Source organism: Apteryx mantelli, chromosome 1 (genome assembly GCF_036417845.1).
Source record: "Apteryx mantelli isolate bAptMan1 chromosome 1, bAptMan1.hap1, whole genome shotgun sequence".
NCBI classification, from domain to species: Eukaryota; Metazoa; Chordata; class Aves; order Apterygiformes; family Apterygidae; genus Apteryx; species Apteryx mantelli.
This window is the reverse complement of record NC_089978.1, coordinates 181,632,957-181,660,164: the sequence shown is the minus strand read 5'-3', so window position 1 is coordinate 181,660,164 and position 27,208 is coordinate 181,632,957. Positions and strand designations below refer to the sequence as shown.

General features: G+C 39.4%; 1 protein-coding gene across 3 annotated transcripts in view; it reads left to right on the top strand.

Annotated features, from left to right (window-relative positions):
• The first annotated feature begins 14,641 nt into the window (after positions 1–14,641).
• TBC1D15 (TBC1 domain family member 15) overlaps positions 14,642–27,208 on the top strand; it is a 38,153-nt gene continuing 25,586 nt past the window's right edge. For 2 of the 3 annotated variants that reach the window (XR_010886623.1, XM_067313260.1), the window contains exons 1-4: positions 14,642–14,786; positions 25,563–25,661; positions 25,906–25,980; positions 26,746–26,884. Coding sequence is in view for 2 of the 3 variants with exons in the window: in XM_067313260.1 (XP_067169361.1) it covers positions 14,763–14,786; positions 25,563–25,661; positions 25,906–25,980; positions 26,746–26,884 (337 nt within the window). In the remaining variant the exon portion in view is untranslated. The remainder of the gene's footprint in view (positions 14,787–25,562; positions 25,662–25,905; positions 25,981–26,745; positions 26,885–27,208) is intronic. The other variant, XM_067313249.1, reaches the window with a different exon arrangement.

Below are 27,208 nucleotides of genomic sequence, written 5' to 3'. Positions count from 1 at the left end.
ATACTTTGAATTAAGCTAATACTGGGGTGCTCTTCTGACATGGTTGCGTGTATGATAGACAAAGGTGATCTGTTCTTGCTAGGGAAGATAAAACTTTCTTGACTGTATGGAACTTTGGTGTAAATCTGAATTCATGTTCATGAAATTATGGGCACATGACTTAAATACATATAGCAACACTATCTTTAGTATAGTGTTAACATCTTGATATTGTATCTAATTTACAGTGACCTTGCCAAAGTTAGGCAGGTCAGTTAATCTGGAAACAACACTTTCAGATCTGTGAGTGATACAGTATTGATGTGAAGAGTGAGATTAGTGAGGCTATGTGTTCAAGGTTGGAGTGTCTTCATGAGGAGAGTTCCAGATTTTTCAGATTCCAGTTTGGTTTTTGCAAAGATGCAAAAAAAACCTCAACTACACTCTAAAAGCTCTCATGTCTTATCTGCTTCCTTATCTGCCATAGAGCATGCATGTGTTCCCTTCAGAGTAAGGCTTTCTCCACTTTATTGAAATGGACAGCTGTGATTCTGATCTGGAAATCAATGCTAGCTTTTTACCCGAGAGTGTTATATTTGACCACTTTGAAGCAAGTGTAGCATGCTTGTGTGTGTCTGCAGCTACATAGCTGCTTTGGTGCATTCTGTGGGCCTTGTGTGACTCCTATCAACTAACCAGAACTAACAAATCCATGCTGACACTAACTCTTAAGTCTCTTGCAAAACAGACTATTCCTGCTGACAACTTGGAGTGGGGGGAGGAAGCTGGCATTTTGTATTCATTAAAATATTTGATAGTTGAAAAAAAGGTGCTGGTTACTATTCTCAGACTTGCTGTTTTTAATTTCAGTGAACCTGCAGCATGACAAATCCTGAATAGAGACTTCTGTCTAAGCTTCAGTTTGGCTGGGCTGTGTTACTCATGAAACTATTAAAACCTGTGATTAGCAGAACATCAATATCTTACAAAATTCTCTGAATATAGTTCTTACCTACTCCTCAGAAGTAGGATTTTCATTTGTATTGGATGAATACATGTCACAACCTAGTGTCTTGGGCAGCTGTCATAAAATGACTGCAGTAAGGATTCATATGACAGTTATTCATAAACACTCATGGAATGTGATTGATCCTTGTGTAAAAGGAAGGAAACAAACCAGTGAATTTTTTCTTAGCTAGGGGGTTATGTGAATTCCTAGGTAACAGTTCACTTAATTGCATGAGCCAAAAATTAGCTGGGAGCCTGTTTCCTTAATATTGCCTACTGATCTGAGGCATTGCCTAGGATACCTGCAGTCTCTGAAAGCTGGAAAAGACTGAATTGGCCTGTGTTTTCAAAAGGATTTGGAATGGAAGGAATTGAAAAAATAAATGTCTCAAGGTGAACAGAAAGTCAGTGAAGCTGGTTTCTAACACACAAGTGAAAACACTGGATTCTTTAGACTGATTAATTTCAGCTATCTCATTCTTAGCAGGCAAAGTACAACTGTCTTAGAAAAATAATCTTGTATTATTAAAGGAATCTGGATTATTTGGATTAAATTTATAGGAAAGTACAGAAAGGTTTGATTTCTGTTTGAGCAGGATCTGACTTAAGTAACCAGGTATTACTGTTGTGTTGGCTTGGATTTCAAGAGTCTTGCCTTTGCTGGAATCTGTCATGGTTGCCTGGTTTGTATGCTTTAATACTTTCCTGAAACAGATACTTGTTGTTCTATTCCTAATTTCTGTTACTGAAAACAAGAAAACTATTTCTCCTTCTACTCAGCATGTACCTCAAAGCAGCTTTGAGCTTTTTAATAAGCTTATAAAGAAGAAAAATGAGCCTAAGATCTGAGAGTGAGCAACTTCCTGCCTTTCAAAACATTAACTATGAAACTTTTTCAGAAGTGATTAATGTATTTTCAATCACATGAAGATGAACAGGGACTTGAGAATGCGCCTCTGAGGGACAGGTGGTACCAGCCAGACACCCACCTCAGCGCATAAGTCAATTTTAAAAGGGTTTGCAACTTTGAACACTTCTTCAGAGTAAATCTTGACAAAGTTATTTTAGAAAGGTATTTGTACCTATATACTACAATAAAAAAGGTCTAACTTAATAATCTTTAAGTTGTTTGCTCACAGTCTTGATGGTGCTGCTGTGGAGACTTATATTGAGTTACCTGTGAAATCTTATCACTTGTTGAAATAGTCTAACAAACCAAAGTCCAAAAAACTCGAATACAGCACTATACATATTGAGTTATTTATGGACACTGTCTTATTGCACTTAGGCTATGGTTCAGGAGTCGTTCCCCCCCCCCCCCCCCCCCGGCCTTTGTGGAAGGAAAAGGAGACAAAGGAAAAGGACAAGTAGTAAAAACTGAAGGTGCTGGTAATGGACTGCTGGAGCTGAGCTGATCAGTTCTTGGTGGAGTTGCCAGTGTATCTTTTCAGCAATGGTAACTGGCCAATTCAAGACACTTTTTTTTTTAAAGGTAATTTCTTGGGTTGCTTTTTGTTCTGTGAAATATCTTTTGCTTCAGTAAAAAAAGACTGCAAGTAACTTTGAACAGACTTTCAGAAACAATGCAAACCTACTTAAACTTCATAGAATGTGTTCATTTGAGATATTTATGGTTAACTGACTTTGTTAAATTAAGTCTGCATCAAAATTGACTTTGTTAAGATAAAGTTTGCATCAAAGTTCAGGTTTTTCTTTTCCTGACTTGTCAGAATGGATCCTCCTATGAAGGTAACTTTTACTACTACTGTTTCAGGGAGTCCCAGATGAAGACCGAGATCCTTGGCACTAGCTGTACAAACTCAACAAAGACAACAAAAAAAAGCTCCATTTTTATTATGCTGAACTTCTTGCTTCTGCTAATCTCTCTGGGAGATTCTGTTCAACGTTGGGGTTTTTCCCCTGTTTAGGACCAACTCGTGCATTTCAGTGTTGTAGCTGCCTATGAGTTTAGGCTTATCCATTAAATAATAGCAATGTATAATTTCTCCTTTCTGCATTCTCAGAGGTGTCCTTGGTCATTGTGTTGAGCAGAATGAGGTGGAGAAGCAGTCTGAGAATTGTGAAAAATCTTCAATGTGTCTTGTCTAGAATTGGCTTGAAAAGACAATCCATAAAACTTTCACCATATGACAAAGGCATTTTGTTTGAGATGAGTGAAAATATTTTGGCTTAGAGGAAAAGTTTAAAAACATTAATTGCTATAATGAGTTCCAAAATATAAGTTTACTTCAAGCTGATACCTTTTGATTCTTAATTTTTCAAGGCTAATAGGATTACCAAATCCTAGGCCAAAATTAGACTATATCAGGCTAAAAATTTCATTTTTGATTGGTATGTTTGCTAAAAAGCTTTGTCCATGACTGTAGTGAGGAACTGTGTAATCATCCACATTCCTCTAGAGAGTTTGGAGCTTCGATTGTATTTATTCAACACAAGGATGTTGAAGGATAGACTACAAAATTATTTGTTTCTATCTATCACCACTACTTTGTGCATTCAGGCAAACAGCATGTCCTGATGCAGCCGCTGAGTGAATAAGTGGCTTATGGCTCTCTTCACCTGCTTGTTGGCTGCATTGATCCTCATTATTAATAAATTACTACAGGAATCTTTCCTTGTCTGAGATCTCCCTGTACAAGAAAGGAAACACGTGTTTTCTGCTTGCTCTGCTAGCTCTTCTAGATAGTGGTAAGTACTATAACCAGTAACAACAGGTTTCCTCTCAATTCAAGAACGCTTTTTTTTTCTCCAGAGGAGCCCTTCTCGTTTCTTGACAAGACACTTGATCTTTTTTTTTTTCCTCCATCTTATTCAATCTCATTGATCTTTTGCAGGGGTTTTTAATACTTCATTGTAAGCCACTCAGAAGCAATGCACTTGCAAAGTACAGCAACAAAGGCCAATGAGTAGTAGTATTGCAAGGTCTTCCCTAGTTTTTCATAGCAATTAATCATATCCTGCCTCCAAAACAGTGAAGAGAAAATACTGGAAGGTTGAGAGGGAGTCCCTGCCACCTCTATTGGCACTTGAATCCTGATTCTAGGATATTGAAAGTGACTTAGAAGAAATCAGGTCCTGTAGAAGTAGCAGGGACTCCTTTCAGCCTTCCAGTAGGCAGAGAGCAAGGACTATCTTCTGTTGCCAAGTAGCTGATAGTCTATGGCAGATCCAAACTACTGTAAGAGATCCTTTCTGAGCTGTTGAAACTGTTAAATTGTGGACCCTTAAAGCTGATCATCATGCCATTCTGAAAGGTCAGCAGACTTGACCTATGGTGTAAGAAAATGAGCAGTTTCTTCTTTTCAAACCAGGAAGTTTAAAAAAGCCTAATGAGGCTGTTCTTAGTGGAAAAATAAAACAGCACTTAATATAAAAAGATTTGGATGCTGTCAGTGCTATTTCATAATACAGGCATCTTACTGATTGTCTCAGTGGATGTTCTTATCAGAACAATGTGGCTTATCAAACTATCAAATAGAGAACTTTGCTCTGAATCCCCAAAATATGTTAGCAGTGCTGAAGCCAACACTGAAAAGGACACAGCATTTTCAATGATACTGGGTAACCTGATGCTGTTGAGTTTTGTAGGAAGATTCTGTTGACATTTGGGCATATTTTAGGAAATATATACTCAGAAATAGTACTTATGACCCTTCACAAACATTAATTTTTCTAATGCATTGCTGCAGCTGGTATTCTTAAATATCTCTTATGCACCAACATGCATAACCAGAGATACTTCTGTGATAAATTAAGCAATTTCAAATGATCAGTCAAATACAGGGAAAGAAGAGCTTAAGCATGACTGTTATTCTATCAATGCCCAATATAGAAGATGTATGTAGAAATGATACTATTAAAAGTGGGAATGGGCCCACAGAAGGGAAAATTCTTGTATTGGAGATCAATATAAGAAAACAGAGCTGAGGGGGCAAAAAGCTTAAACTTGTTACTGTCATATCTGAAAATTGTGATCTTCTAGGAAGATCACAGATAGGAAGTTACAGAACTTGAAACAAAGATGGTCCTGAAAATTACCAGGGCCGGGGGGTTGGATTCAAAGATTATTTTATTTTTTTTAAGTGAGGCTGGTTTTTTTTTTTTTCCTGCATTACAAATACAAGAACAAACTTCTGAGCCCATCTGAGCATGATGTCAGAAGATGGTTTTAAGAGGCCAAACCAGGCTCAGAAAGATTGCTCTAAATTATGCTGGCTTATACCCCAGAGACAGGAGTGTGAACAGGTTCCAGCCGAAATGCAGCTTGATTCTCAAGCTGGTCTTTGGCAGCCTGGAACAGTTCCCTGAGGAAGACACAGCTGCTGTTGAACAGCATTTGCTGGTTTAATGGTAGCTCTTATACTAGCAAATCCTCTCAGTACTAAGGGAGCAGCAAAAAAGTCAAACATACAACCAAGGAACCAAACATACAACCACTGGGAACTTACCATGAGGATGTGTTCATGTCCTACTTATGCCCTAACTATATAATGGATGCTTATGAATACTTCCCTAGTGAATATTCTTACTCAGTTGATGCTGAGGATTTGAACTGGATGGATAATGTGAGTGTAAGCAGCAAGCAACAGGAAAGGCAGGACAAGATAAGGGGAATTTGCACTGTTCCTGCCTTGGCTATCCTTATCCTTCATTTTCACTCTCTAAAAAGATGCGGCTAAATGCCATTATCTTTGTATTAAAATGTATTTTCTATTTAGTGAGAAGTTTAATCACAAGACACTAAAATCCTAGGAACTTTTGGGAGCAAATATAGTTTCTTTGCAGATTCCCTCCCCTCCCCCCTGCATACTGCCAGCATCTTGTGAAAGAGTCTGATTAAACAGCAAAGAGTGGCTATGCTGTTTCTACTATTATGTGGCAATCAGAATCCTGTGGCAAATGTTTCAAATAACAGGAAGCAGCAGAGTATCCAGGGTACCTCTGATTGCCAGCCTAGTCTTATGGAGACTCCTGTGCCACTAGTTTCTGACATTGGACTGCAAAACAATCCTTGACCATAAGATGTGTCCATGCTGGTTAGAGTAGTTGGTTTGAGGTTTAGTGACATTAAATTATATTCCAGTTGGAGCCTTCTGGGGATCTGGACCATCTTTTCAGTATGTGAATGCAGTGCTTAGCACCATGGGACACTGATACTTTTGCAGGGACTTAAGGATTTCAGCTTGTGTAGGAAGCAGATCTCTGAAGTGGGTTGTGATGGTAAGCTGCAGAAGGAAGCAAGCTTTGGATTAATAACAGACACATCATTAGCACTGTCTTTTGAGCAGCTAGCATGGTATATAACATTGACTACCCCCACCTTGAAACAACTGTTCTGTTAGGTTCCTGCTCTCCCCAGGAAATGTTGCCTGTTGGTGGTGTTGTAATGTGTGCGTACAAGGAATGAGGTTACTGTCATCTGTCTTCGCTTTCTGAATTCGTAGCTTTGGCAATACTAGTCTGTGCCAATCAGCAAGCAACAGATCAGTTTCTGTTTAGTCATCACTCTCGGATAGTTTCCAGCTAGTCTCTCTGGAGGCTGATGCAATCCATGCCTCTCCCTGCATGGCAAATGCAGAGCACTTCATGTTGGCATCTGCTCTGCTTGTTTGATAAAAAAATGTTTCTTTTCCCACTAAGAGAACAAAAAGCTATTGTAAACCTATAATCAGCTGTATCAACAATGATGTTTTCTTATGACAGGTGTTGTATGTTTTGGGTCATTTCATATTCTGGGGTTCTATTAGTAGTCGATATGCATAGATTAAAAAAAATCAAGTCCACAAAACTCATAGTTGTGGTTATATATGTGATATGTGACATACTATAAATGCTTGAAGAAAGCTTCTCATCCAGTGTACTGCCTTCATGTCTCATGCACATCCATGTCTTCAGATTCAAAATACAAAAAAATGCTAGCGGGGAAAGATTTCCTTCTTTCTAATTTCAATCTGTGTTTATTAAATTTCTTTGACCTTATCTTTGTCTAACTTCATGGCAGGAGGAAGCCAAACATGGAATGTTACTCTACCTGCATGCTCTACTTGTGCAGGTTAGGCTTGTATATTTTCTTAGAACAAGAGGTTGCAAAGACTGTGGTCTCTCCTTGTTGTTGAGGGAAGGACAATAAGTGAGTGCAGAATATCCTAATTGGTCCTAGAGGCCACCCTTATACTGGCAAATAAATTAGGCCAGGGCATAAGGAGCTCTGGTCTTGAGAGCAAATGGCACAGTACAGCTTTCATCTATATAGTTAAGCAGTCTTCTCCCCTTTAAACAGGGTTTGCATGCTGCCTACTTGAAATGGCTATGCTATTCCCCAAACTGTGCCTAGATACCGTCCTGTGAGAAACCCAGTTGGTATGGACCATAATTATATGAGAGAGCATGCTAATGATTCCACCGTAAGGATGACTGTGGGTCAGTGCTCAAGTCTGTGCCCCAGGCTTACATGGTTTACTTGAATAGATATAGTCAGAGCCTGATCTCTCTCCTGGTCTCTATTCTTGATTGCTAGTTAGGTTGGGAGGATTGTTTTTTCATCTTTTCCTCTTGTATGTGCAAAAATAAGAGCCTATGACAGCTAAATCCTGGAATATCTCTTAGTCTTTCATGTAATTCAACTGAGGACTGGAAACTTTCAGGAATATGAGGAACTCCCCAGAAAAGCCTAGTCTGCAGCTTCATCTGAGGTGTGCCTGCTGCAACCAGTCTGGGACAGCAGACCCATTTACCGCCTGCTTGTGACCTTGGACAAACTGGAATAGCCTGGAAAAACTGTGGACTGCATTCCTGTTAAAGCAAGGCTTGAAATGTATCCTTTTCCTGTGAGCAGAAAAAGAGGTCAAAGGGAAATGTTTCAGCATTGTTTATCTTTTTCTTGCTGCTGTGAGGTTTTGTTTGTACAAATTAAGCCTGTGATGGAAGGATTCGAAAGAATCTGTACTTGTCTTGTCTGGGCTGGGCTTTCATGTGGTTGAGTATGTGGGCAGCTGATACACCTGAATACACGAATTGATCCTAGAGCTCTGCTGAAATAGTTGTGTGAACAACAGTAACAGCAACAACAGCAGCTGCTGCAGCTCTTAGCACGGCAATAATAGCTACAATTGCAGCTGTGACAGCAACAGAAGCCACAGGAAAGCCAGGAACAGTTTCTGGCTGCACAGTCAGGATCTGTAACTGGTTGGGATGCTGTGACTATCTCTGTGTGGCAGAAGATTCCATATTAGAACAGATGACTACGTGAAACCCCAAGAAGTGTGGGCCACCAAGATGATACTCTCCTTGTTACTCCCATCTGTGTAGTGTGCACAAAGCTACAGACTGTCCCATTGTTTCTTAATGGGCTTCTGGAGAAGTGAATGTCCTAGCACTTTGGTTAATCTATTGAACATGCTATTGTGCAACATTTAGATTAGTGAATTGAAATAACCCCGTGCACCAGTACACAATGGGAACCAACTGGCTAGAAAGCAGCTTTGCAAAAAAGGACCTGGGGGTCATGATGGACAACAAGTTGGATATGACCCAGCAATGTGCCCTTGCAGCAAAGAAGGCCAATGGCATCCTGGGCTGCATTAGGAAGAGTGTTGCCAGCAGGTTGAGGGAGGTGATCTTTCCCTTCTAATCAGTCCTGGTGAGACCACATCAGGAGTGCTGTGTCCTGTTCTGGGCTCCCTGACACAAGAAAGACATGGACCTACTGGAGTGAGTCTGCAAAGGGCCACAAAGATGATCAATTACTGGACATACAAGGAAAGGCTGAAAGAGCTGGGATTGTTTAGCCTGAAGAAGAGAAGGCTCAGAGAGGATTTGATTCAGCATTTATAAATATCTAATGGGACAGTATAAAGAAGATGGAGCTGACTCTTCTCATTGGTGCCCAGTGAAAGTACAAGAGACAATGGGCACAAACTTAAACACAGTATAAGAGTATCTGAGCATAAGAAAAAATCTTTCACTGCGAAGGTGGTCAAACACTGGAACAAGTTGCCCAGAAAAGCTGTAGAGTCTCCCTCCTTGGAGACATTCAAAACCTGTCTGGGCAAGATCCTGAGTAACCTTCTCTAGCTGACCCTGCTTTGAGCAGGATGGTTGGACTAGATCTCCAGAGGTCCCTTCCAACCTCAACCGTTCTGTGATATTGCAACCTTATAGCAGAGTCATTTTGTTCTTCATCTTGCATAATGACATGCTTGTTGTTATGCAATGATAATTTGCAAAAGAACAAGGAGGCAGGACCTAAGGGAAAGGTCTAGTAGTTTGGGCAATTAGCTAGAAGGTGGTTGGGCATCTTGTGGAGCAGAATTGGTCTGTGGAACTGAGAGCTCTCTGAAACAGTCCTGCTTTCCTGAGAGTGAGGGAAGTGCTGACTGGGTCTTTGAGAGAGCAGTGTGACGGGACAGGAGTCCTACCAAGAAGATTCCTGTGGGACCTGTTGATCATTCACCAGTGAAACTTATGGGTGAAACTCACTTTCTATATCTGATAGAAGGAGAAGGGAGCTGCACTGAATACCTCTCCAAAGGAAAGGGAAATCTCAGTGCTAAGCTTGAAGTATCTCAGGCTTGACCTTTAGCTACTCCTGAGAGAAGACCTCTCCAGGAAACAAAAAAGAACAACCCTGATTGAGTAAGGACTACTGCTTAGTGAGGATTAATTTTAAATTCGGGGTACCATTCAGTGAGGCTGATTTCAAGCTCCCTGTAAGGTAGGAAATTATGTTGTGGCTGGAAATGATAGAAAATTCCCAAAGATTGGATTGGTCCAAAGGTCAAATAAGAAAGCAAATGTATCAAATTTTAATGCTTTAAATAGATGACAAGTCAAAGATTAGTCCCTTATGTGAGTGGCCCTCATCCAATGACTTTACATGTGTGATCTGATAGGTATATTCCAGCAATGTTTTCCAACAAAGCATATTGTTATATTAACTCTGGGAATGCAAATATTAACTGATGTCCACCAGTAATGGAAGTGGGATTTATCCTTTGATTCTTTATGTAGTTGCCAGCTCCTTCAGGTAATGCTGTACTGCCCCCTGTTCTGGTTGCACAGTAAAAGTGAAAGCTTTTCCTTTTGGACTTGTTTCACAGCCTTCAAAGACTGTCTTTTTCTCTGTCTTGTTGCTTTTGGGGAAAATGCTAAGAATCAAGAGTTTAAAATATCATTAAATAAAGACTAATATATTACGGTTCTGACTACTCTTCTAGTGACATTCAGTGTTTCTTTATAAAGCTATTTTCAGGATTACTTACGCGTTGCTTTTACAGTGTACCTGTGTATATGCCAAATGATGACCCTATCTGCAGGAAAACTTAAAACCCTATGTTTGAAGTCTGTGGGAGTTTCTATTCATTCTAATCTCCTCCTTTTGAACCCCATGTTGAGTAGGGTTGGTACAATTCTAGATTCAAAGATCAAGAATGTTTTAAATATAGGGTTTTAGTCAGGTCATTATTTTCCTTTCTTTTTTCCTCAATGCATTGTATCCAGAACACCATGAGGCTAGGTAATGCTTGTATGGCCATTCAGACTCTGTTGTTCTTCAGCTGTTAAAGTATTTGCTGGTCACTGATTGTCAAAGATTGCACTTTTCTTATACCTCTTGGCTTCTCCAAGTCTAGTTTTCCAAACCCTAGCTGCTACTTTTCTTAGGGTTTAATGGAAAATAACTGTGTCTCTTTGGCCAAGTTTTGAGTTACAACTTCCTGGTACAAACACGGACTACCTTAGCACAGGTCTGGCAACAATAACCAGTTCTAATGAATTAAAGTTTATCTAGAATAAAACTTTAAAAAAGAGAATCAGTCTGGAAACCCCCCCCCCCCACCATTTCCTGGATCTTTTCATAGCTCCATCTTTCAAAAGTTTCTATTGAGTTTCTATGTTAGCCTATCCCTTGCTTAAGTGATCCTCTTCTCCCATCCTTCTTCTGAAGAGCACTCTTGCCATTATTTTGAGCTGTAGTTCTATGGCTGGCAAAGCAACTCTGGTTTTGTGCATAGAACCACAAACTTATTGTCTTGAACCCCTTTCCCTCTCCCCACCCCTGGGTATTTGGAGTGACTGTTTTGCCTTTCTGTTTGTTTTAAACACATCCCACTCTTAAGATAGATCAAAGCACTCATGCAGGGCTTTCAAAGCTTAGAATATGGTAGCAGTTCCTCACCACTCACATTTTAGAGAGTCTATAATAGCATTGCATTTTAGTATTCCCAAATTCCTATGGACTGTTTCTCATTGAGTGACTGTACAAGTTAATATGGGAATGCTGGAAGCTTAAGGAAAAATGCATAAAGTAGCTACAGGTTAGCTTTCAGTGAGCCTACAGATACACTGTAACTGTTAATAGGTTTTTTTAGCAATGGGAAATCTGAAAGAAGAACCTTGTAGTAGCAGTATTCTAAAACGAGCAATCTGATCTAACTACAAAATTTGTCCTGCTTTGAGTAGGGAGTTGGACCAGATGACCTCCAGAAGTTCCTTCTAACCTAAACTATTCTGTGATGATATGAAAAATGAGGACCCTGTCCCATTCAGCTGGCTCTCAAACTGTAGGCAAGAAACAACAGGTGGATACAGAGAATATAGACAGGAAACAATGAGATGGTAGTGGTAAGCACCATCAGCAATGGTTTTGGTTTATCAGTTATCTACTTGATACCATTTTTTTTGGTACGCTTTATAGCAAATGGGGATTTCAGGGCAGGATTTGAAGAAGAATAATGAGGTAACTTGGTGCCTTTCTAAGGGAGTCCTTGCCCTGTAGGAAGGTCAGTTTGGGGAAAAAGCCTTCTATGCAAGTTCTTGTTTGAAATTTTCACAAGTGATTGGCAGATTCTGGCAATGAGTTCATTTGACATGGATTTGGTGTTTTGTTAGTGAGTGAGAGTGGGAGGTAATCTGTGAAAGGTCCTTGAAATGAGGACAGGCAATTTATGTTGATTCTTAGAGAAGGGTGGGTGTTGGTAGAAGGAGCTGGATGAGACAGCTGCAGTGATATGGACCAGCTGAATGATCTTTCCAAAAGCAGTTTGCATGAGTATGAAAGATCAAAATGGCATTAGTCAGCAAACAATATTACAAGAAAAAAGTTCAGCTGTGTGGATGGACATGCTTTGGAAAGCCATGCTTTAGAGCTGTTATAAGGTGAGGGGGAGTAAGAGACAGTTATAATGTGGCAGAGAAAATCTAGAGAGAGATCTAAGTCTAAGGCATCAACCAGGCTGTAGAGGAAGACAGCTGGGATGTTGATATTGAAGAGGGGGATGGATGCCAGGAGAGTCTGGAGTAAAATAAAACAATGTCTGTCTTTAGCTGCCTGCTGATGACAAAAAAGATGCCAAGACAAAATTACCTACAAAGAGAAAGAAGACTGATGATGAAAATTAGAGAGTGGATCTTTCATTCAATACGCTAATGACAGTCTGAGAGACAGGAGAATGAGATGACAGTCATACTAGTGAAGAGAGGAGATTTCAAGAAGTCCATTGCAGACTGTGATAAAGGCTAAAGAAAATGAGATTGGAATATTAATTCTGAGCTTCTCCTAGGAAAAAAAAAAACTTGGAAAGAAACCTTGACAAAAGCAGTTTCAATGGAGTGCAAGAAGGGAAAGTAGAATGTGAGTATGTAATACAATTAAGGAAGGGAAGTCCCAGGTGTTCATTGGTGACTTCAGGGAGCTTGGAGATGGAAAAGTAGTGGAGAGATGAACAAGATTAAAGGAAATGTATGTAACTAATGTGTGATTATATTGTAAGGAGTAAGAAATAAAGGGAAGTGAGAAGAAATAGAAAGGAAGAGAAATATCAGGGAGTCCAAAAGAGATTAAATCAGTGCGGTAATGAAAGATGGCAAACAGGACTATTTCACCTGTCAAAGTAATTCATTTATGGTGATGCATTTTTTTAACGTGTATCCCTTTTCCTTAAATTTCTCCCAGACATCATTTATGTTCTTACTAAATTCAAATAAAGAGCTAATTACAGTTACCACATCCATTTTTGCTATGTCCATACAGCTTTCAAAATCTACGTATTACTACAAGGATTTGTGTTCTGGCTGCATTTTTTTTATCTGTATGCATGTTTACACAGAAAGACAGTTAAGATAGCTGGTCACAATTCTGAAGTAAATCACTATTTATCTTGAGACTAGCAACTCTTGTTTCTGATAGTAAAAAAAACAGTACAGCTATTAATCTAGCAAGTGGGTTTTAAATTTGAGAAGTCAGAAGCAAATTATAATGCCATTATATGAAGCTCCTTCAGGTTACTGGATCACTCTCATGTGAGCATCCCATTCATCCATTTTGAATAAATGATATTTGGGAGATATATTATTTGCTCAAAGTATCTTATGATAACATGTTGGCATATAACAAGTGCAGTCTTAGAAAAATCTTTATTTGTTTCTCTGAACAGGATCAAAGGCTGCAGATGTTAAATGGAAGATGAGTTTTTGTAAGTTAGTAAGTAATACCATGAATTATATGCTTTTCCAGTAAAGACGACCAAAACCTATTGAAATCAACAGGAGGATTCACCCAGAGTTTCTTTATAAATCTGCACATACGTGAATGCTGAACAATTGCTAACATCGATGAGCTTGTAACCAAGGTTTGGCTTTATTACATGTCAAATACGGATATGTTGCATTATCTGCTAAAAGCAGAAGCAATCTCAACTTGAAACTGTTGTATTTTTCAGTGACAGTAAAAATCTGGTCTGCGGGCATTAGGGTAGCTTAAATGGTGTCTATGGCCACTACTTCCTTGCTATTTATGTTGTGGAACAGTGAAAAGTGAAAGAAAACAACTACAGAAATATGATGAGTTTTAGATCAAATCTCTAGCAGTTCTTGCAGTTACAGTCTCAGGTGCCTCAAGGAAAAAAAGCTTTAAGGGTAGAAAAAAACCCTTTGACTATCCTTTCTACGATGCTTGTACCGGCTTGGTGCACCATAGCTTGGTAACTATCACTTTCGCTCCAAAGCGCAAAGCTCGGGAGATGTCTCAGGCCTACAAGTTCACACTTTGTTGGCACATGCTTTGTCTATTCTTTAGTGCCCCTGCTGGAAAAATTCGTGTGTTTCACCGTTTCCTTGTCCTTCACAGTCCCCTTACCCGCACAGCTTTCTTCTGAAACCGTGTGAGGGGGAGCAGGGCAGCGCCAGACCCCGGCAGGGAGGCACGACCAAGGCGAGGCGCGGCGGGAGGGCGTGACGCCAGCAAACCTCACGGGAACCGCAGCAAGCCGGGACTCAAAATGAGTGAAAACCGAGGAGAAAAAAAAAAAAAAAGCATGGCCTTCGAAAAACCGCCATTTTCCTGCCGTCCAGCGCATGCGCACGGCCCCTCCCCCGCGGGGTACCCACCGGCGCGGCGGGAAGGCTGCGTCCTGCCCCGGCCGTGCCTCCCAGCGGGGCAGGGCGGCCGTTGGGGCCGGTGGCGGTTGGGGGTGGAGGCGCGCGGCCGCCGCGGGAGGTGACGAGCGGAGCGCCCCTCCCCTCACCCCAGCTCGCCCCGCCCCCTGGCGCCGAGGCCCCGCCCCCTCCAGCTCGGCCCACGGCGGGTTCGTGTGTCGCCGCGCGCTGCTCGGTAAACCCCCGCCCCCGCCGGCGGGGCTGCCTCCGCCTCAGTGCGCGTGCGCCGCCCGCCCGGCCGTGGCGGGGGAGACGGCGCTTGTTGTGAAGCGGCGGGGAAGCACGTGAAGGGCGCAACGTCATCATAAACACTCGTAGGCAACATGGCGGCGCCTCCGAGCGGCAAGGTAACGGGGGCGGGCAGGGAGCGCCGCGCCGCGGGCACCGGCGCGGGGGGGCCCGGCCGGCTTCCCGCTGGCTTCCCGCAGCCCCGGGGCTGGGCGTGGGGAGTCGCTGTGCCCCTCGCTGGCGTCGCCCCGCTTGGGGACGGGCCGCGGGAAGGGGCGGCGCGGCGCGGCTGGGGGTGGCGGTTTTCCGCCCTCCCCGCTGTGCGTGTGGCGGGGGGGGGCCTCGTGGGGCCGCGCCGACTGCGGGCCCGGACTGGCCCCTCTTCGGCCGGCTTGGCGGCGGCGGGAGGCCCCGGGGCCCTCTGCGCCGCCGCGGCGTGGCGGGGGGGGTCGCGGCGAGACTTCGGCCCGCCCTGCGCGGGCGAGGCGACACGTCGCAGCGTCCTGCGGCCCGAGCCGGGTCGCCCTCCCCGGTGCTCGTGCCGCCGAGTGCCCGGCTCGGGCCTAGGGGGAGGCCGCTCCCCGCCGCAGGAGGCGGTTTGAAGCTGAAAAACGAGGTTCGTCTCGTCTCGTCTCCGTGGCCGTATTTTCCAGAGGTGCTGGTAGACGTTACTGGCCTTTTCCTTAACCTGCACTTAAGCCTTGTGCGTGTGTCTGCCCCGGGGTAGATGTAAAGTGCTGTCTGTCAGATCATTTTCTTAACGTAAAGATACGCTGCAGATCCTCGTCGAGTCTTTTTGAATGAAACTGCAGAGCTTGACAAGGAAAAACTGAGGAGGTGGTTTTCATTCAAGTGTCTGTTCTGGTTTGAGTTGAGGTCACTGGAGGGGGGCATGTTGCCCCCGTCTCTCCCTCCCCCTCCACATAAATCTGAGTTGTGTCCTTATGGTTTTATTGTACAAATATTTATATTCAATGTTTCAGTCTTCTAAAACAGTTACTGTGTAACACCTGAGCTCTTGAGCAGGTGGATCCTGTAAGATTTACGGTCTTAGTATAATGTCTGACTGTATCTAGCCAGTGTTAGAGTATGACCAGTTCCCTTTTCCGTTAAATGGCAGCAAATGAGAGAATGTATGTAATAAGTTATGTCAGTGCTTTTCAGAGGCTGCTGGAGTGTTTTAAGCTAGCGAGATAATTCAGTAGATATCTCTGTGGTAGAGTTAATGGAGGGACTGACCTGGTAAACCAGTTTATGATATCTTCTGTTTTAATCAGAAGTGGAACAGGTAACTTGCTCAGCTGGAGTTGTTACAACTTTAAAATGTTGTAATCAGAGTTCTTGACAACTGTTAGGTGCTGTGGTCCTGCTGTCCTCCTAGCTGTTTCCAGCTATGCAAATCAAGTTTGCATGTAAGCAAAGAAAAGTTACTCTTTTGTTTTTTCTCTGTTGAGTCCTGAAAACGAAATAAGTCACTTTCAGCTTCTTAATGTAGGGATACTGGTTTTATTAATAAATATTTTCCTAGAAAGCCTTAAAAATAAACTTTGAAGTCTTGCTTCTGTTTCAATTCTGACCTAAATGAAACTTCTGGTTTTGTTCATTTTAAACTCAGTCCAGCAGTTTATTGGCTGATGCTAAGTGTTTTCATTTCTCATAATTGATTTTCATATCGCTTTTATCAGGAACTTGATTTTTCTTTTTTCTTTTTTTTTCCTGGAAGCATGTGTGAGAAACAGAAAATGAAAACTGAATTAGTGTTGGTATAGGCAGCTTTATCATAAACATCCACTTTTCTAATGTTTAAAGCATCTGAATCTTTCCTTTTCATTGTCTGTCACCACTCTGGTTATGACCACCATGGATTTCCAGGATTTTTTTACTCTTAAATAACACTTTTCAGGTGCAGTTCATTTGTTTCTTCTTTATCAGGTATTGAGAACAAACTAAAAAGAAGTTTATGCGTTCTTTATATGACTGATTTTTCACATTTTAGGCTCTTGTATAGTTTAGGTAGAAAGTAAAGCTGCATGATTCTGCGTCATTCTGAGAAGATCAATATTTCTCAGTTTGCAGGCCCACTAAACTTTTCTGAGTGGAGGTATGGATCCCTGTCAAGCAACAAAAGCCAGATGACAGTTGCTAGTGTTCTCAGCAAGGTGTTCTAAGACGAATGCCCAAAGTACACATCCTGTTCGCCTTCCCTGTCTATTCTTCCTGTTCAGATTCCACTAGCCCTGCCTCTTGCCGTGATAGAAAGGTGGGGAAAACTACTGACTGCTTTTCTAGCTTTTGTTTCATATATCTCTTAGAACTGACCTGCAGGCCCCTAAACTATATTATCATAGTTATATAAGAAGCTAAAAATATTGTGGATTAGTTGTTTGTAAATTTGATATATATTCTTTGTTCCTGTTTAAGAAGTCTATTTGACCTGGGACTTTTATAAATTTCTAAGGTGTTGCAAAACTTTTTCAGTTATGCCACATCCAGAACACTAATGCAACTTGTCAACTTCTGATTCAGCAACATATTAGCATTCTTCATGTATTTAAATTATAGCATCTTAAAAAATAAAAGCACTTGATACAGAGAACAAAATGACAGTTCTGTTTTCTAACACCTCATGAAGTGGCTGATCTGAAGTTTCACTCCTGTCAATAGGAGAGGGTCCATCCTCCAACTCTCCCCTGCTGTGTGCTACCCTTATACTTGCTTGGGTTCTTATTTGATCTCCCTGTGATTTGATTTAGCAAGCTGAAACAATTCAAAACTGTGCACTTATTTTTGGCAGGGTTAATATTCTGCTGGTTTAGGGAGTGTGTTTGGATCACAGTTGCTGTTTTGGATGTCATCATGATGCTAGATGTGCTTGTGAACTAGTGAAACCTCATTCCAAGTGAAGTGTAGCATAGTGTAACAGTAGAACATGGTGTAACTTGGTTCAGACCCCAGCATTCTCACTTAAGGTGTTATAGACCATGGGTGTCCTAATTTAATTCCTCTTTTACTTCTGCTTGCGCAGTGTTGTAATGATGTGTTTCAGGTGGTAAACTTTTGAAAGAGTAGTAGGTATTAGCTTGTGGGGTTTTTTAGTCTAATTTAGCAGCTTTTAGCATGCTATTACTTTTTGCAAAATATTACACAAGGTAATTCCCATGGAGTGCTCATGGGACTATATTAAGTGGTTGGGATAGATTGTCTCAGATTTCATGAAATCTTGTGTTTCAATGCACTGTGTCAGGTTGTGTTTTTGTTACATTTTCACCCAATTCTTCTTACCTGCTCTATCTTTTTTTTAATATATTTTCCAGCTGTTACAAAAATCAGTGTATTAACTCAGTTATTCAATATCTTTTCCTTCTTTTTTTGCCTTGCTCTGATTTCAGTTTCATGCTTTACTGGGATATGAACTGTAAATTTAGTCACCTCATTGTGACTGTATATACTACTTTCCTTAGATTTTTTTTGTCTTATTTGTTTTTCTTATTATTTCAAGTCTTAGTTGTTCGTATCTCAGAAGGTTCTGGTTGGCGTTCTCTGTATGGTTAACTCAATTCCAGAAAATTTAAGTTAATGCAGTGGAGTTCTGATTCATGACTCATATTTTTTATTAGTGACCATCTGTACTAGAGCAGTATGAGCTTCAGTTTTCTGCTCTTTCTGCCAGACTTTTCTGCGAGTAACTTGGCAGTAAGGTCTTTCGTTTTCAGTGCTTTTAATGGCATGCATCAGAACAGGTATACTTTACCTCCTTTTGTTGCTTAGCAAAGGTCAGTTTGTTTTCCTTGTTTCAGAGAACCTCTTGTGAGCTTCACCAATAAAACAGAAAATATTAGAAAATGAGGTAAAAAGTTGTGTGGGGAGAGAAGTATAAACTTTAATTTTAGTCTGTCAGTATAGAGGCTATTATTACAGCTGGCTTACTCTTATTATAGCTGGCTTAGTAATGACTTTTATGTTTATGTTCTTGGAGTTTGGTATATCTTTGGCATATGTGTTGTTAGATCTTTCTCAATTACCAATTGATGTGAACTGTCAGAGAAGGTGTTTTTCACTTGCTTATGCCCTTGCTCTTGAAGTTAAAGCATGGTCTAACCTCTCATGTTTGGCCAATGTAATTTCAGCAATTAGGAGTGTTCAAGTAGCACTGCAGCTGCTACTAAATAGTAGTGCTGTGAAGCATGATTGTTGTTGTTTTTTTGTTTATTTTTTTAATAACTTTGCTTATCCTGGCTGTAAAATGTGGTTTGTTTAATTAGCTTTGCATCCTTTAGGTAATTTATTGGCACAGATAACAGCAGAAGATTATTTTAGATGTAGACAAAGCCTGTGGTTTAAACAGTGTCTCACTGTACTTTTTAGTTAAATTATGGGGCATAGAGACTCCTGTATTATGCATATTGTTCTATTTTAGTAAGTATTTGATTTAAAATGATCACTATTTTTTCAGCCTTTATCATTTACTGTATACAGAATCATAATCTCTTCTGAATGTTCTGTGCTTCATAAGGCTTTTTTTGTGAACAGTAGCCTTTGCCTCTTTTGAATTTAGTTAAGGCTTCATTATGCTCATGTGTAAAGCAAGCAGTTCACTGATAATTCTGGAATTCTTGTGTAGTCTTTCTATTTCATGTTCATTAAGGATTTTTGTTGTAGAAGTGCTCACAATACAAACTGAGGATCTTACCCTCGATATCCTTAATAGATTTATATTTTCACTGAAATCTCACTCTTGCTTCATAAGAAGCAAGAATATGTGGTAGTTTAACACTTTTGCAGCACACTTAGGGCAGAACTTGAAAAATTTAAGTACTGCTGTCAAGCAGAAAATCCTTCTTATGGTACGAGGTTCCCAGCATTGTCAGCTTTTTCATATTTATCCCAACATGAGCAATATTTGTGTGCTTTTTTTTTAAACCCCACTTGGAAACTTGAAGTTTCTGAGACTACTCCTCTCAAGACTAGAAGGACCAGAAATTTCACTGTTTTAGGGAAAAAGCTTGAGCCATCAGCTCAGCAAACAAAAGGCATATAAGGTTATGTTTTTATATCTTTATTAAAACTTAAATTGGGATCTTATTTTGTTACTGCATTTGGAACCATAGTAGTTAGATATAATGAGTTCCAAAGTTCCCGCAGTACTTCAGCTCTTTTTTCTTTTAGCTGTTTGAGTAAGTGTTGCAATAGTCGAATATGAACTGGTGCATTCCCAAGAAAAAGTCTGTAGTAGTAAATTCTTAGAGACTGGTAACTTTTGTATTTCCATTGTTAACAGTGAATGGTTGTAAGCAATAAAGTGAGAAAATTATATGCTTTTTCACTGATTGTTCCGGCCTTACCTTGTCCTTCTTTTCTGTAGCCTCATGTTGTCCCAGTACATTTTTGTTGTTGTTAGATGGTTTTCTAGTCCTTTTAGCTGTCAAATGTTATCATGTGTAATTTTTCGTATCGTTTAGTACTGATAGCTTTATAGCTAATGTTGTTAGAATTGAATTGCAGTATGTATGGTAGTTCTGTTTTTTTCATTGGATGTGAAGATTCCTGGGTTAGTAACTTTTGGCCAACTCTTGTACAGTATGTAAGTAGTTTCAGTGTTTAAGGTCTTTTTTTTCTTCTAGTCCACAGAGACAATAGTTTAATGTCCATTTGTGGCCACCTATTAGCCAAGAAATGGAGAGCTGATTTTTTGGGGGTCTCCAGAACTAAAAATGCCAGCTTTTGCAGTTTAAAAACAACAACAGTGAAAACTGGGGGGGTGGGAAATCAAGTATCAGGAGTTGTAGTGACCTTCTGATCCACAGAAGATACATGTTGGTTAAGTAATGTTAGCTTGATGTTCTGCAGAGCACTCAAGTATACTGGTATCTGTCCACTGAGAGTAAACTCTTGATGCAGTGGCTACTTTGACATGCTCAGTGACTGTTTAATGGTGGATGTGTGAATAAACTCTGGGGAAACCTCAGCTATTCCAAAGTCAGAGATAGAAACTAAAGCAGTATGATGCAGAATTTTAAATTGAGATATATTTCTTCTAACTTTAGGCCCAACTGTAAGCTATTTTATTTTATGTATGTAGGATATCTAAGGACAACCATTGCCTAAATTGAATTGATTTTATTGGTCTGTAGTGTTTCCTCCTGTTTTTCATCTTTTGTTTACCTTCTATTAGGATCCCTAAATAAGATGCTAATCAGCTGATACATCTGTTGTTAATGTTTGCAGACAGCCTCATCTTTCCTTAATTTGCTGTCTTGGGAGTGTTCAGACCATGGTCGCTTTCTTTGGAGTGTGCCTGCTTTGACTGTTGGATCCACAGTGAGGTCCTTACCTGATTCTCTAGTCTGAGGCAAAAATAAAGTAACTACTGTTGAAAAGTTGTTAGAATCAGGATTTGCACAATGCCTTAATTGTTTGATGATCCCAGAGTGGGGACTGGGTCACAGTATGAACACTGCAAGCTGTTTCCATCCATCATGAGAAGCTAGATGGCATCTTGGCAGAGTGATGTTGGCCCTGAGCTGTGCTCTCTGGCAGAAATGGAGACAGTCGGATAAGAACATAGGTAGCAAATCTGACATGTCTGAAAGATGGAACTAGTTAACTAGGTAGGAGAGCTGCATTGCTTCTCCATTCTCTCAAATGTCCTGTGTTTGACAGGTTGTTAATCTGTGATGGAGAGGTATTGAAGGGCAAAAATAAGGTCTGAACAATCAGTGCGTGTGAAGTGATGAGCCGATACTGATCAGCCAAAAAAAATGGCCAGCTGAGTGTTTTTGAGGCATCTTTTCTTAGACAGTCATACCTATGATTTAAAGCCTTTGAGGAACTTAAGGATATCATAGATGGGGGGATAAATTGGGATTTGATTACTCTTACTTTACTGTGGATATTAAGGAAACTGTTTTGCATAGAATGAGCTTTAGGCTAGTAAGGTGTCTGAAAATCTTTGAGTTATGATGATATGTGTGCAGTTAAAAGATTGAATTTTCAATGATGTTTAACCTGTTGTGCTTTGCATCTTCTTTTGCCTTTTCTATTGTGTTTGTAATTTAATGTGTTTTTGTCAAACTTTTTTTTTTTTTTTTTTTTTGGTTTGCTTTCCATTTATATTTTTGCTGTGGGGCCAACAGGATCTGCCTTCAAGGTATATAATAGCACCTAATCCTGAGGATCTATGTATCTTTGGGCAGGTCAACAAATGCTTGTGTAGAAAAAAACAAAACCACCATTATCTAAGTCAAAGTAGTTAGGCCGTTTAGGGGAGGACAACTTTTTAGCCCCAAGCGTCTAAGCAACGTATGCTGCTTTGCTTCCTTGGGGCTCTGTTCCCATAATCATTTACTCAACTATGCAGAACACTGGTGTCTTACTGTGGGCCATGAGGATGGACGGCTGGAGAGGCAGAGGGATACCTTGGGGTGTGGATTAAAATCTTAGGGGCATGTCTGTTCATTGAGTTGCTGGTGGTGTGCGCTTTACTAATAATACAAACTTGTCTTTTTTTTTTTTCCGTCCTTCCTCCATGATGAGATGACTAATGTTGTAGACTTATAGGAAGTAAGAATGGTCACTCTAATCATATGAAAAGAGAATGGAAGATTGAGCTTGACTCCCTACTTCTCACTTTTGAAAAAGAGATCATAATGAAATATTTACAATAACGAGTATTACAGAGAAAGATAAAACAGTAGCTTGTTTTCTTGTCTGATAATACAAGAAGGATATTCAAGTAACTGAACAGGTGACATTCTTAAAACTGTTAAATTCTTTCACACATTGAATAATGAGGATGTTTTAAACTGTAGTCCTTTGTCACTGAAGCCAAAAAGTTATCAAGATTTAAAGGAGAGTGGAACACTTACCTACACAGGGAATGTTGACAGGTAATACTGATACAGGTTTTGGTAGGTTTATAAAACCTCATGTTTTGGGGGTTACGATTACTTTAACTGCTAATAATAGGGCAACAGGAGTTCATTATACTACCTGATTTATATCTGTTCCTTCTACTGTCTCTGTATGTACCAGGAGCTGTCCTGTCCAAGACATGACTACGCAGATTTTTGGTTGCACACCTTCTAAAAGTTTTAAGCATTTTAACAGTGCTCCTGATCTTCCTCCCACATTCGCTATGTGTTCTCCCTCACCTTCTCTCGAGATAGCCATCTACATGTTCTGCAGTAACCTGCTGGTGAGGCACGAGGCAGCATATGCTGTTGCCAGTCTTTGTAACGTGTCTCTCCTCTTGGCTGCCTACATGTGCTGACTGGCCAGGCAATTGCTTGATCATTGGGCTGCTGAGGTGCCAAGCAGGTGTCTTTGTGGGTCACGTGTTGTGCTGAGTTGAGCTAAACAATGTTTGACTACAATGTAAAATCATATTGTAGGTTGTTATCTACTGATGGATGGCATTTGATTCAAACCTAACTATTAGTATACTAATTTTTAATTTGATACTTTATTATTTAATACTTGTATGTGCAATCTAATGTTACTTTCTCTGTTTTAATTGAGTAATAGCTTGCCATTGCTGTAATACCAGAAAACAAAAAGCAATCTCAAATTTAAATTTTATTGTAAGATGCGCTATAGAAAATACATAACAGCATTTTTGAATTTTAATCTTGTTATATAATCATCTTATAAAGTACGGCGAAGCAAAGCAACTTAGTGCTTCACATAATTCAAAGATGGCAGCAGCTGTTTTGCTATGTGATAAGCTGTTAAAATACTTTTTAGATATTCTTTTGTAAGTTTAGTGCCCTATCTTTGAGTTACTTTTTTTCTCCAGTGATTTTAAAAAATGCACTTTTTAAGCTTAGTTGTATTAATACTTGGTGACTGTTGGAGGAGTTACTACAAGATTTGACCTATTATTAGATAAGGATAAAACCCAACAGCTTGGCCTTCTGGCCTTTGAACTTGGAGAAGTTTCTCTGTAGAGTAATGGGAAAAGGAAAGTGAACTGCAGTGTGGAAAATCCTGTTGTACGGATACCCTCCAAACTTGGAAGTATGTTCTTGTTACTTTGGTTTCATCACCTTCTTCAGTGGGGCACAGGGCAGGGAGGAGGAACTGTCAGGGCTGTGCGGAGTAATGTAGATTTCTTCAGTTACACACCAACTAAATGTGGCATTGGGAGCATTTTGTCTTTTCCTGTGAAAAGAGAAGTTCGTGTTTCTGAAAGATTAGTGGATTGAAAATAGTAAAAATATTACAATGTCTGTAGTAGGGATGGTTTGGCATGGAAGAACTAGCATAATATACTAGAGAAAGTGCTTCTAGACTGACAAGTTTTACTTGGTGATACTTGGTAAAATCACTGATAGAAATGCACTTCTGCCAGTATAACCAATAATACCAGAAGGCTTTTCTGGCACAGTTGTCCTGGTAATTGATGACTTTGGTTCATACTTATGAATTATACAATTACGCTGGTAGATCCAGTCCAAATGACATCCTTTTAGCTTGTTTTTAACTAAAAGGTAAAATGTAAATAGTGACTGAATTTTCAAAAGAGGTATTTGGTAGAAATAGAGGATCTTTTTGGTAGAAAAGAAAAAAGCTGTAACAGAGGAAATGGAGGAAGGCTTCTAATGCTTGAAAAAGATCTCAGTGTAGCGTTGGCAGTGATCTTCAGGAGGGAGACTGCACTTAACTGGCCTCTAGAGTTCACTTCCAAACAACATTTTTATGATTCAACTTGACACTTTAGAAGTTTCTTGCTTGTGTAAAGTGAAGAGAAATTCATGAAGTAAATCTACAAAAGAATGAACTAGTAAACTGAGTTTTACTGATTTTAAGCTCTGTATACATGTCCAGCTGGTTAAGCTTAGAGAGCTTAATTTTTAGCTAATTTGCCTGATTGAAAATGTGATGATTTAAAATGTCTGAAAAATGAATACCTTGAGAAAGATATTGATATTTCATGACTGAAGAAATATAATATCAGTCTCTGATTAGTTGTTAAATTTCTGGTTTGCTTTTAAAAATATGTTTTTTAAAATATGTTTCTTTGGACAATATTTGCTGCTTAGTTTGAAAAACTAACATGATTATAAAAATTACTGTTACTGTTTGTATTTCACTTCCCCAAAATCTTAATTTGGTATATTAGGGAGTTTTCATTCTCCCCTTGAAGGGTTGTTTATAAAAAGACTGTGTAAACAATTTTTTTTTTTTTTTAAGAGCTTATAAGAGGATTTATAGTGTGCAGCACTGAGGAGCCTGCTGAATTTTGACAGAGAAGAATTCTGTGGGGTTTTTGAGCATGATCTGTGGGGAGTGTTTGCCCCAGGTGTATTTTTGTACAGGCTTAAATGCTAAAACTGTGGGCAATGTGTATTCCTGCCAACCTTCCTCTGACTTTTACACCTTCTACCTTTGAAATGGAACCTAAGCCATTATTTAATCTAAGCCTCTGATTTCTGTGCAATTCATCTTTTTGTGCAATAAACTGTTCATCTTAATTTAAATTTAGATTATCATTTCTATATGCTTAAATGGCAAGTAGGGAAAAGGCAAGATATGTAAGAAAGCTTTTTGGTGTTTGAAAAGCTGTGTACTATTTCCATATGAACCTTTGAACACTAATTAAAAAAAAATTGGGTATTGGATGTATTTTTTGTGACTAACTGGCAAAATAATGGTGTATTGCTTAGAGAATAAATAATGATTTAAGTAGTTTCAATTTCAGTTGCCTTTTGTTAACAGGGAATTGGAAAACTCAGATTTTAGGAGGAGGGGTAAAAGGAAAGGTAATGAAAACCCTAGCAAGCTTCAAGCATTCGCTTCTCAACTTACGTAGATGAATCAAAGTCATAATGACTACATCAGGGGCTAAAAGCAGTTTTAAAATGTTGCTGTTTATTTCATTATCCTCTTTGTTATAGGTTGCATATGAGCAAGAAGGAGTTTTCATTCATTCATCCTGTGGAAAAAATGATGACCAGGACAACTTAATAGGAGGAATACTACGTGTCATAGAAAAGGTATTTGTATAATACAGTTATAGAATCTTCTTAAATGTGCTGACCAAGTACCTAACATATGTGGCAAATCTTGTTATCTGAAACATTGGATTTTCTTAAATGAAGATCAATATATTTGACATTTTCCACATAATTTATATATTTATGTAAGTTATACTCTAATCATTCCATAAGTAAATAGGGAGCTATACGTGCTTTGTTAATTATGTAGTATTGAATGTTTTTATGATTGTTTGTGTATTAGGAAAATGAAGTAATAGTTGACTGGAGACCATTGGATGATACTTTGGATACTTCTAACATCCTCTGTGCTGGAAAGGTATGTTTGTTAGTTATTAGTGTTCTTCATTCCACTTCTTCAGAGATTTTCTATTATACATGTTAATTCACTTATGGGTAGATGATCTCATAGCTGGTAGCAAAATCTGTTTATGTGACTATCACTGGTATTAACAGTTACACCTAGGAATCATATTTGTGGACTGCAGCCCAGTTTAGATTATTATTTGGATTGTATGTGTGGGTGATATGTGATTCATGCATTAAAAAAGAAGGGGACCATCTATATAAATAGAAAAGGCCAAATGAGCGTAAGCAAATCATAGTCACTGGTTTCCCTGTGATAACTATTTTCTAGTCTGGTGTTTCATTCTTCATAATTAGGCTCAAAACAGAGAGATACTGTTCTAATGCAAAATAAAAATAGAAGTCTATGGACATTCCAGGGTCCAGTGAAATGTAGTATTTAAGCAGTATTAAGATGATGTGACTAAAACAGAAAGATACAATTTCACATTTAAATAAAAAGTTTGTTAGTATACGTTGGCTGGGTCTACTAGAGATGCTAGGATATATTTTAACACCATGCTAAATTTATCACAGTAAAACCTCTTTTCTATATAGTCTTAATGATAACTCAGGTTTTCCTATGTTGAATTGTATCATGTTTCTAGAAATCTTAATACTGCAGGGTTTTTTTGCCTGTGAAAATAAAGATGCTTATTTTTATGCTTGTTTAATCAGAGAAATTAGCTCAATTTTAGTATATTATGTCTTTTTATATTTGTTTTTTCTTATTGCTCAGGATTCCAGTTCTGTTGTGGAGTGGACTCAAACTCCTAAAGAAAAATCCCCCCGAGGAGCAGATCGTCCGAGTAGTTATGAGGCAGAATGGGACATGGTCACCACTGTCTCTTTCAAAAAGAAACCTCATTCAAATGGAGGTACTTCCAGAATAAGTGGAATGTTTTTCTTCATAGTAACTTGTAACTGAAGAGTTGTCTTTTAGATATGGTAAAATGGATTTATTAGGAATTGAAAAGCTGGGGTCATTTGTGATAGTGAATCTCTGGGTGTGGAAAAGAATTCACACAGGACCAGCTGTTTCTTGTTCCAAACTAATTTCTTCTTTCAAAACACATCTCTTGTAATTTAGAAGGCATGTTACATCTAACATCTTTCTCTCTGTATCTTTAGATGATGTAGCACTTTTATCCACATTGGATTCTTGCATTCTTTCAAACAAAAACTAGTTTTATTGTTAGAAA